Source organism: Hemitrygon akajei, chromosome 9, assembly GCF_048418815.1.
Source record: "Hemitrygon akajei chromosome 9, sHemAka1.3, whole genome shotgun sequence".
Classification (NCBI taxonomy): Eukaryota; Metazoa; Chordata; class Chondrichthyes; order Myliobatiformes; family Dasyatidae; genus Hemitrygon; species Hemitrygon akajei.
In genome coordinates, this window is record NC_133132.1 from 54,167,615 (window position 1) to 54,179,756 (window position 12,142).

Here is a 12,142-nt window from a genome sequence, read left to right on the forward strand (position 1 = left end):
ACCCAGTCCTGTCTGTGGGCCGTGACTCCAGATGCACTGACGTGCGCTGACTGTTACTGCTTCCTCACCTCAGAGACATCCATGAATAGTGACCGAGGAGACTGCAGATGCTTGAAGCTGGAGCAACAGGCAAAATTCCAAAGGAACTCTGCAGGTTAGGCAGCATCATGGAGTGGGGATGAAATGCAAGGATTGCCAATAATGTCCGCATCTCAGGGACGAGTAAGTAGTCAAATAATATCTTACCATGTTGTTCCAGAGAGCTCTTGCCACCTGTGTGTGGAACTTCTGGCTTAAATGGAAACAGTCTGGGGCAAAAAATGAGGTGTCTGGATGCCCATTCTAAATAGAAAAAGAAAAGACACATAGAATGGAATTGCACTACAGGCCTGGGAATCTAAGGATGCAAATAAAGATCTAAAGACGTCTCACCTGCATTGATTAACAAAAAACGAACAGAGTTATAGAGTCATACAGCACAGAAACTGGACATTCTATCCAGCGAATCCATGCTGGCCATCAAGATCCGTTTCAAGATCCTTTCAAGATCCATTCAAAGATCCATTTCAAGGTCATTCCATGTTATTCAGCCCATATTCCCATCGATACCCTCAGATTCTACCACTCACCTGCACACATAAGCCTGTTAACCTACCAAGCTACAGGTCTTTGAGATGTGGGAGGAAACCAGAGCACCTAGAGGAAACCCACGTGATTGTAGGGAGTATTGCACATCAGACCATTGAACAGTGCAGCACAGAAACAGGCCTTTCGGCCCATAATGTGTGTGCTGAACACAATGCCAAATTGCTTCTGCCCGTGTGTGATCAATATCTATCCATTCCTTGCAGACCCCTGTGTCTGTCTTAAACACCACGATAGTATCTGCTTCCAGCACGCCCCCTGGCAGCCTGTTCCAGCACTCCAGAAGCCATGGCTAAATCAGATTTGCTGGCGTTGTGAGGCACTAGCTCTAACTGGCACCGAACAAAGTGGGAGGGGAGTGATTATACTAACTCTGCATTCATTTCCTTTTAAGGCTAATGTTTCACTGTGGCTGGAAATTATATCTGAGGAATTTAAATTGAGTGAGTTAAGTCATCTGGAATGAAACACCAGGCATGTAAGTGTGAGCCAAGATGTGGTAAAGTCCCATCAGTTCTGCACTGTCCTTCAACTATGGAGCTCTACAGCCCATACTCAGTCTAAAGACCTGCGGCCTTGTGGCTAGCTCTGGGAAATCCTCGAGGAACACCTGACTGTCCCATCCAGTGGCACCAATCCGTTACCTTAGCCACACTCCTGCCGCCATTCAGGGGAACTGCCTCAGTGCTGCCCTCTTGTGGGCAAGCAAGACGTGCAAAAAATGCTGACCTTCCTGGTGAGGTCTACCTCCTGAGATAATAAATAAGAAGAAATAGGGAGGGAGGGGGTGGTTTGCAATAAATAGTTGTCAACACTTACTTCTAAAATTGGGATCTGCACACGGTGGAAAAAAGGCTGCAAGGCGACTGTGAAATCTTCTCGTTTGTCGTATCGGCCTGATTCAACAAGCATCCGAGTGGTATGCTGGCGGGTTGGGGGGGCGGGGTGAAACAAGAAGAGAAATAGTTGAGTGTGGTCCCACAGTGAGGTGATCCAATGCCCTATTCTCTGGCTTGCAGCTTATTCTGTAGGTACAATATTATCAGTGCCATGTTTCTTTAAGATGTTGGTCTAGGCATCCTTTGAGATGCTTAGTCTTGGCACCAGGTGAAACCTTAGCTGGGGTGTGCATCCTGAATTCTACAGTGAGTTCACCATGTCACACACCGGCACTGTGGGGCCTGAATGCCGATAGAAGGTGCTCAATATGCACTTCCTCACCGTAACGGCCCCTCCCAAGCTCCCAACCTCTGACACAACAAGGACAAGCACATGGGAACATCACAATTTCTGGATTCCCCTCCAAGTCACACACTATCCTGTTTAGGGTGTCTCCTTCTTTGTTGCTGATTCTAAGTCTGGAACTCCCAACTCAACGGCATGATAGGAGGTTCTGAAGTACTGCTACAGCTGAAGATGGCAGCTTGCTGTCATTTTCTCAGGGGACCGGAGGGTGGGCAACATATGGTAGTGGCCTTTCCAGAAAAGCCCACATCAAGAAAATGTATTTAATAATACTTATGAAAAGAAGCAGGTGTAAACCATTGAATATCTCCTGTCTGCTTCCCAATGGCTGATAGTTTACTTTTGCTTCTGTTCCTTGGGCAAACATATATCTTGAATCCCTTCATAATTGAAAATGTACCAACTTCTGCTTTGACTGTACTTAGTTACTGAGCCTCCATAGCATTCTTACGTAGAGAACTCCAAAGTTTTATCGCCCCATGGGTGAAGAAATTGCGCCTGAAGGAATGAAAGGGTTACCGTATGAGGAACGTCTGGCAGCTCTTGGTCTGTAATCCCTGGAGTACAGGAGAATGAGGGGGGTATCTCATAGAAACATTCCGAATGTTAAAAGTCCTGAACAGATTAGATATGGCAAAGCCATTTCCGATGGTAGGAGATTCTAGGACAAGAGGGCACAACTTCAGGATTGAAGGATGTCCATTTAGAACTCAGGTGCGGAGAAGTTACTTTAGTCAGAGGGTGGCAAATTTGTGGAATTTGTTGCCACAAGTGGCTGTGGAGGCCAAGTCATTGGATGTATTTAAGGCAGAGACAGATAGGTTCTTGATTAGCCAGGGCATCAAAGGGTATGGGGTGAAGTCAGGGGAGTGGGGATGACTGGAAGAATAGGATCAGTCCATGATTGAATGGCGGAGCAGGCTCGATGGGCCAAATGGCCTAATTCTGCTCCTATATCTTATGGTGTTATGATCTCTGCCCTGAATGGCTGATCCCACATTTTGAAACAGAGAGTCCTGGTTCCTGACTTCAAGGTCAGGGAAAACACCAAATTTGTTTTCACTTTGTCCATTGTCAAGACTGAAGGATATTGTACCTATCTGAAGAGCAGGGCAGCTCCCAAAGTACCGCCAGAATTTTGTGTTTAACAATTGATAATTTTTTTCCAATATTCCTTTTCAGGATCTGGGCATCACCAAACAGGCCATTGTTTATTGCCCACGAGAAGGTGGTGGTGAGCAATCTTCTTGAGTCAAGGTTGACTAGGGAATTCCAGGAAAGCGAAATGCGATTTACTGATTAATAACACTGAGCATTTTCTAGTGCCCTCATTTTTTGTGATATGTTGATCCAAATTGAACCTAGTACTCTAAGTGCTGCTTTAGTGCAGGGGATGCCTACCCTAAAGAAGTTTAAATCTTCACTACAACTGGAGTTCAGTGAAACCCTCTCTCCCTGCTCCCTCTCTGTGATCTCTGCTGCCCTCCAACTTTTCACTCCTCCCATCATCTTCCTGCTGGCTTCTTTCCCCTCTCCCCACCCCTGCCTTTTTGTTCTGGCATCTTCCCCTTCCTTCTCAGTCCCGAAGAAGGGCTTCGGCCCGAAACGCCGGCTTTCTATCATTTCCACAGATGCTGCCTGATCTGATGAGTTCCTTCAGCATTTTGTGTGTGTTGTTTTGGGTTTCCCAGTCTTCTTCATTCCATGGACCCCTACCATTAACTGAGTTGGAAACGCCTGCTCTAGGGCTTTGTACAGCTCAGGTAAGACCTCCCTAATCATGTGGAGTCAGAGAGTCAGACAGCATGGCAACAGACCTAATTGAACCAATTGTTTCTGTTGTCCAGAAAGCTGGTCCCATCAGCTTGTGTTTGGCCCAAAGGCCTCTAAGCCCCTCCTATTCATACACTTAGCTACACGTCTTTTAAATGTTGCTAATGTGTCCACCTGAGCCAAATACACACCACCCTCTGTGTGAAGAATCTGCGTCTGATGTCCAACTTAAATCTCTCACTTCTGATCTTAAAACTACACCTTTTTGTTTTTGGCAACCCTCCCTGAGTAAAAGATTATGTGGCTTCACATTGTCTCTACCCTCATGATCTGACATGCCTCTGTCTGGCCACCCCCTCAATCTCCGTGTATTACAAGTTAATAAACATCCCAGTTGCCTTTCTAATAAATTAGTCACCTCTCTTCCTCTGTTGCATCCTGCCATTTTCACTGCATCTCAGAAAGAGATGCCAGAAATAGTGGTGGAGACAGTCACATTAAGAATGTTTAAAAGCCATCTGGCTATGGGGCAAGTGCAGCAGATAGGAATCGCTTACTGGGCAAGATGGACGAGATGGGCTGAAGGGCCTGTTTCTCTGCTATGTGTTTCTGTTACTGTATCTCGGTGCATGTGACAATAATGAACCAATCACCATTTGCATCCATTCCCTTCCCCAAATGTTTCCTCTCCCACTGATTGAATATGAGGGACGGAATTGGCAGGGTGCTTCCAAAACCGGTGACCATGGTACTTGTCAATAGGGAGTTTTGAACACTGAGAATGTCTCTAAGTGTGATCTCACCATCACAGAGGGGGATTGAGCCAACTGCTTCTGGTAGATGTAACCAGAAGCTGGATAAGCAGATGAAGGATTTGGTGAGATGCTGTGTGGGTTGAGCATTATTTCCAGCCTACTGAATCACCTGATTCAATAATATGTCAAGGGTGACAAGATCTAATAACTAGGAGCTCTCAGCATGACATCTCAAAAGATCTCAGCCTTATCTTCATGAGGAGCTAACATTAGGAGACAGACTTTCATGTTAGGAAGACTTAAGGAGGTGTAGTCGCAGCTCTGGGCAACTTCAAGGCTCAGCTCAGAATTTCACTGCTGATTGCCTCAAAACTGTCAAGCAATGTGGTAGGAGTGCTGAGTCATCAAACGTTAAAGTCATGGAGATACCTGATAGGCCCTGTTTGCTTCAGACATCATCTCCAGCTCTGGAGAGTTTTCACTGGGCTTCACAACACAGTAACACAACATCCTGCAAATACACAGCAGACAATTTACTCATCACAGATCTTGTGTTTCTTTACATCACATAATCCCCCTGTTTCAGCACGAATCAGGCACAAGTTTCCCTCTGGTTTGGGTGTGCCTTTCTTCTGCTCAATAACCATTTGAATAACAACATCGACCAAGAATCATAAGAAAGAATCCTTACAATTAGCACTGAGCATTAAAACATACCCCAAGCACAAAGCGAGTGAGTGACCTCACCGAGCAACAGTAGTGTAACAGTTACATTTTCAGAACGGATTTCCAGTTCTCAGCAGTGGCTGATTTCATCAGTTCTGATGAGAGGGCATGACCTTTCTTCACAGATAATCAGATACTCAGTATTTTCTGTTTTTATTTCAAGTTTCCAGCATTTAAATTAAAGTTCAGTTAAATATATAATTCCAGGGTAAAGATAGCATCAGGCTGACATTGAAACTCAACTTGCTGTAGAAATTCTTTGAAATTTGAACTTTGAAATTCTCCTCAATTTCCACTGCTCTTCTGGAATGATATGTTCTCTCTTTATCTGGTCAGACTATTGTCAGACCACCAGTTAACTCTCACCTAACCTTTGAAATACCTAACTATTCAACTCAGTGTGAATTAACAATTGGCAATACATCCCAGAGTGATTGCAGGAATGAAGAAGTTAAAATTAAAAAACCCTCTTTCGACATTCTCATGCATAAAGTTAAACATAGGACATTCTAGCACGGTACAGGCCCTTTGGCTTACAATGTTATGCTGACATTTTAACCTACTCTAAGATAAATCTAACCCTTCCCTCCTAGATGACCTTTTGTTTCTCTCTCAGCTATAGCTTCTTACAGTATTTGTTCTGCAGTGTTGCTTTTGTCACTGGGGGAATACTCCCAATAGAATATTTGATCCTATCCTGTTTCTGACTTCCACTCACACTGACTCAGTAGACAATGCCTCCATGAAGTCCTCTCTTACTGTTGCTGCATTACTATCCCTGATTAGCAATGCCACTCCCCACCTCTTTTACTTCCTTGCCTGTCCCTTTCAAAATATCTAAACCCTGGAACGTCCAGCAGCCATTCCTGCTCTTGTGACAGCTAAGTCCAGGTCATCGTCTTTCCATGTATTGACCTATGCTCTAAGTTCATCGCTATTGTTCCTGATACTTCCTGCATTAAAATAGACACATTTCAAACCATCCAAATTTCCTGCCTCGCAGACTCCCCATGCACTGCATGGGCCTGTACACCACCCCCTGACCTATCCCATGCTGCTGCTAAACTAATTTAAAGCTTCCCCAACAGTTCTAACAAATCTGCTCACAAGGATATTGGTCCGCCTCAAGCTCAGGTGTGAACTTCCCTTATTGTGCGGGTCATACCTTCCCCGGGAAAGATCTCAACGATCCAAGAAATCTGAAACCCTGCCCCCTGCACCATTTCCTCAGGCGAGCATTCATTTGTCAGATCATTGTATTAGCTCCCAAAGATGGGATGTAGTGGCAAGATAAGGGAAGGATGCACTAGGTGAAATCACCGTACCTCATAAGCGCTCTGGGGCAGCTCACTGTCTTATCCTGATAAAGACGTCGCAATGGAATGAGCTCCAAAGTCTCGACCAAGTTCACAAATGCTCTGGGAACCTGAAGAAGTTCAGTAAACATCAAAGGTAAAAGTGTTGCACGAATAGATTGTAGCCAAGCCTGCAGCAAAAAATGCATTTAACAGTACATGCTGCTCTAACTGATTGATAGGAACGTTTCAGAGGGATGCGATAAAGTCTTAGAGAAATCTATCTCAGTTCTTGCTTGGTGACCCGTTGACCACAATGTTCGGATCAACCTGCAGATGTTTTTCCTTGGGTTTGAGTTTACGTCTACAAGGGGTAAATGCATCTGAAGAACTTAAGTCAAGAGTTCCCATGTTATCGCAGTAAGAATTCCAGAGCTCAGGACATGGGCAGTTCCTAAACTGTGAGGAGAAAATTGTCAGCAGATTTAGGTCCCATATTGGAGGATGGGCATGCTGACCCTGGAGAGGGTCTAGAGGAGGTTCGCAAAAATGATCCCAGGAATGAGAGGGTGATGTATGACATACCTGTGTCAGTAGTTGATGGAGTTCAGAAGGATGAGGGGAGGGGAGGGATCTCACTGAAATCTCCAGATTCGACAGGGCTTGAAAAGAGCCAGTGTGGAGAGGATGCTTCCATTAATGTGAGAGTCTAGGAACAGAGGGTACATACTCAGGATAAGGTGACATCCCTTTAAAACTGAGATGAGGAAGGATTTCTGCAGCTAGAGGATGGTGAATTTGTCACCATAGACGGCCGTGGAGACCAAGGAATTGGGTGGATTTAAGATGGAGATTGATACCTTATGTATTGAGGGTATGGTTTAAGGGTTACAGGGAAATGGCGGGAGAATGGAGTTTTAGAAAATCAACCATGATTGAATGGTGGAGTAGACCTGTTGGCCTGATTCTGCTCCTATATTGAAACGCTAAGGCTATGCTTATAGCCTGACCGAAAAGGAAACTCGTGTTTTCAGAGTCTGGAAACAGAGCCTTTGACTCAATGGCTCTGCACCAACCATCAAGCACCCATATTACCACTCAGGAGTCTCTCACTGAGCCAAACAGAAGTAAATTTCCTTTTCCTGAGACCAATATCAGGCAATTAGAGCTCTCAGGTTGTTGTAGAGCCTGTGGTTTTCTTTGTGGTGTTGCAAGGATTGTAGAGCAGTAGAACTATACACAGAAGAGCCTTTTCTGATGGCAGTGACTCTCAACCAAACATCAGTATAGGATATGACAACATGTAAAGTTCATATCACACAGTGTGCTCAGTTGTTAAAGATACTGAATTTACACTACAATTACCTGTCCTCACTCTGAGGCTTTGGGCCTATTTGAGCACTGGGATGAAGCCATCTTCTCTCATTGGTGGCTGGTTACCTAGGCCTAGTGAGGCTGAGCTGATCAGAGTCCCATGCTTAACAACACCTTCAGGCACACCTCACAAGTGGCTATAGACATGGGCAGAAGTAACCTGCCCCATTCTGACTGGAAGTTAGACCAGACAGCAATGTGGCAGATTCCCCCTTAAGCTGTATTCCATTAGCTGCTGAGCAAACTGAGTATTAGATAGTGGTAATTGCTACTTGCATAAGAGACCATGTCACATGTTTACCACCTATACCATTGCCTGTACCATGCTTGCAGTTCATTTGAAGACTGGCCTGCCACAAAATAGAGGTTTCTTTATTGCTTTTGTGTCTAAGTGACCTAACATGATGTTCAGCGGCAGAGACCAAATACATAAACTTAACCCAGACCTTTCAATCAGATAGTCTTTGAAGGCTACATTAAGGAGGCCAACACACGACCCTGTTTATCACAATCTCATCACTGAGGTCATCGATTACCTTCCACGTCAATTGGGTATTTTCACAATCTGATCTGACTACTTTCTAGAGAACTCTGTTTTAGTCATGGCACAGATACTGTCTAAAAAGCTAGAGTTCATAGGTGTGAGGTGAGAGGGTAAAAGTTTTTAAAGGGATCTGAAGGGCAACTTCTTCATACGGATAGTAGCATGTTCTCAACACTCGGACAGATCCGTAGATAACAAAGCTTGAGGTGTTAGGCCAAATGCAGGCAAATGGGACTAGCTTTGATTGGAGTCATGGTCAATGTGGATGAGCTGGGCTGCAGGGCCTGTTTCTGTGTGGTAATATTCTTCGACTCTGTAAGATATCAGCATTAACAACTGTACATACACAGCAGGAGATTGGTCAGCCCACAGTGTGTTAGGGTTTGAGATGCAAGGATTATTGTGAACTTACCTCATTGAAGAGGATATCCAGTGCCTTCTCAACCCGTTTAGCAAAGTTTATAGCGGAAAAATATGCCTAGGAAGACAAAATGGAAAATAGCTTAAGATCAGCAGCCTATGAACACAAAGAGCCAAGGGCCTACTGGGAAAATTGACCATAATATTCAGATGCACCTAACATAACTAAGATAATAGCTGCCTGCTCACACTGGTCTGTGCTATGTAGACTGCAGGCTGTTTTGAAAATACTGTTTGGAAATGTTGGTTGAGAGATAAATATCAGCCAGGACACCAGGTGTGACTCTTCCTGGTCTTTCCTACAGTTCCATGTGTGGTGAACTACATATACCTGTCTGGACACGCCCCCCCCCCCGCTGACTGCTCCTGTGGCTCCTCCCACAGACCCCTGTATAAAGGCGATTGGAGGCATTGCTCCTCCCTCAGTCTCCGAGATGCTGTGTGGTGGGCTGTTGCTGCTGACGCTGCTGACTGTGCTTTCTTCCAGCTAATAAAAGCCTATCTCGACTCACACCTCCGAGAGTTATTGATGGTGCATCACCATGGATCTTTTGTTTTTGTCTCTGAGAAAGCAAGTGTCTCCATTTAACACTTCTTCCACAGGGCAGCTACTCTGGCTGCTTGCATCACGTTCAAGTACAGAAATTTAAATGAGCAAGAATGTAGGAGACTGCAGAAGGTCGTTGATTCAGCCAAATACATCATGGCAACAACCCTCCCCACTATCAGAAGTATCTACATGAGGTTCTGCCTCAAGAGGGCAGCATTTTTCATGAGGGATTTGGTTTGATTTGATTTGAGATCCCCACCATCTAGGCCATGCCATCTTCTCACAGCTACCATCAGCAGAAGTCTGAAGTCCCACACCACCAGGTTCAATGACAGCTACTTCCATTAAGTTCTTGAACCGACCTGCACAACCCTAAAGACTACCTCAGTATGGTAATACAATGACTACGTACTTTGACAATTTTGCATCATTGCGTTTGTTCTTGTAACACTTCTGTACAGTTTATAGTTAGTGAATGTTGTGTACCTGATGCTTTTTGCCCATGATGCTGTTGCAAGTAAGTTTTTCATTGTATGTGTACTTGTGCATATGACAACAAGCTCAAATTTGACCTTGACCTATGACCTTTCTGAACCCACATAAAGAAAAAGGCTCGTTACCGAATCTGTGCAGTAATTGCACAAGTCGTTGCCCCCGATAAAGAGGTTGATGATCTTCCAGTCATTCTGAAAGTCAATTTTCTGTAAAAGAAAGCAGGGAAAGACTTATTAGCCAGTCCCATCAGAAGAGTTATTGGGTCTGCAGTGAACTCCCCTTGTTCTGGGGTAAAGCCAACCCTCCAATCTGCTGGTAGGTTGGTCTAATTAAATATATTCTGGACTTAAAAGGCTGCCTTGAGAACAGTTGTCTTAAATCAGTCTGGTTTGCTAATACCCTCCAGGGAAGGTAGTTTCCCCTCATTTCCTGCTCTAGTCTGTCTGAACCAAACCCATCTAATGTTGGTGATACCCAATTGCTCTTCGATATGGTGTGTTGTTCCTTTCCGCACCTTGTGACCTCTTTGCCGTTTCTGTAGCATTTGACTGATTTTTACGAGATCGAGTTACTAGCTCAACACTCAACCCAGCATGGATGGAAGACGGGCAAGGGGCTGGCCGGATTTGAAAGTCCAGTGCAGTGCTGATGCCACTACACCACTGGCCGGAGTATCTTCTTTATGGTCCATCAGGTTATTGAGTTCAAGGGCAATGGGAGGCAGGCAATAAATGCCAGTCTTACCAGCGAAGTCCACACCCCATGAATGAAACAGAGATGCAGCAGTGGTGGGCCAGTGTCTTCGCTGATAATGATGAATTATGAGGGAGTGCAGACATGAATAGACAGAGAGCCTCAACCTGGAATGTTCCAAATTGATCTCTCAAGGACTCATCAGGTGTGTAGTGCATAATGGCGGAAGAATGCATCTCTGACTGGAGGTCTGAGACTGGTGGTATGCCACAGTGGATGAGTGATGGTGTCTCTGGGAACTTTCTTGTTTGTTATTTATATAAACAATTTGGATGTCTATGTACAAGGCATGCTTAGCAGGTATATGGACAGTACTAAAATAAGTGGTATTGCAGACAGTGGAAAGAAAGTTGTCAAAATTACAGAGGGAGATTGATCAGCTGGGCAAGTAGGCTGAAGACTGGCAAAGGGCTTTCAATTCAGATAACTGCAAAGTGTTGCATTTTGGAGGGCTTATAGCATGAATGCCCGATCCTGGGGAGTGTTGTTGAACAGAAGGCCTGGGAGTACAAGCACATTGTTCTCTAAATGCAGTGTCTCAGGTAAATGGGATGGTGAAGGAAATGCTTGGCACACTGGCCTCCATCAGCCATGGCACCGAGCTTGGGAGTTGGGAAGGTACGTTGCAGTTTTACAATACGTTGGTGAGACCGCAGATGGATTATTGTGTACAGTTTTGGTCATCTTGTTATAGGAAAGGCATCACTAAACTGTAAAGAATGCAGAGAAGTTTTATAAGGAAGCTGCCAGGGCTTGAAGGCCTGAGTTAAAGGGAGAGGTTGGACAGACTAGCACTAAATTCCTTGGAGACTGAAGGGTGAGCTTATAGAGACATACTGTACAAACTCAAGAACACACAGTCTATTTTCCCCAGGGAAGGGGAAATAAAAACTAAAGGGTAAAGGTTTAAGTTAAGAGGCAGAAGATTTAAAAGAGACCTGAGGGGAAATCTATTCATGCAGAGGGCAGTGGTATCTATGGAATGGGATACCAGAAGAATTGGTTGAGACAGGACAATAACAACATTTAAAAGACATTTGGATAAGTACATGAATATGAAGAGTTTAGAGAGATGTGGGCCAAATACAGGCAAATGAGACTAACCCGGTGGGCACCATGGTGGGGATGAGTGACTTGGGCCAGAGAGCTTGTTTCAGTGCTGCAATACTCTAGTCATTCCAGTCATGAAATAATGATGAGAAGTTGTGGGGTGGAAAATTCCAAAGGCATTGCAATATATTAGAGGGGCTGAGAACTATTCCATGATACTGGGGTCACGTGTGCCTGATCCCTTGTGCTAAGTACCATGGCTACCTTTTAGTCCCATTTGGATTTATCTGCTATTGGAGAAGTTTCTCATATCTACAGCTCTCATAATCTCAAAGATGATCCAAAAGCGCTATTCAGACAATGAAGTAATTATTTTAAAGCAAGGTTACTCTGGTAATGTACAGCCAGCTTCCACAGGAATAATCAGCTCATCTCGTGAACCCCTTTACAATAAATACAAACAATTAATCTCTCAGTCAAACTGATTACTGACTTCAGGAGAAGGAAACCAGAGGTC

The 12,142-nt window shown here is 44.5% G+C and overlaps 1 protein-coding gene across 1 annotated transcript in view; it reads right to left on the reverse strand.

Annotated features, from left to right (window-relative positions):
* plb1 (phospholipase B1) overlaps window positions 1–12,142 on the reverse strand; it is a 181,686-nt gene that overhangs the window by 43,085 nt on the left and 126,459 nt on the right. The window contains exons 38-43 of the mRNA XM_073055347.1: window positions 9,948–10,028; window positions 8,770–8,835; window positions 6,470–6,570; window positions 4,848–4,929; window positions 1,465–1,569; window positions 247–342 (exon numbers count right to left, since the gene is read on the reverse strand). Of these exons, the coding sequence (XP_072911448.1) occupies window positions 247–342; window positions 1,465–1,569; window positions 4,848–4,929; window positions 6,470–6,570; window positions 8,770–8,835; window positions 9,948–10,028 (531 nt within the window). The remainder of the gene's footprint in view (window positions 1–246; window positions 343–1,464; window positions 1,570–4,847; window positions 4,930–6,469; window positions 6,571–8,769; window positions 8,836–9,947; window positions 10,029–12,142) is intronic.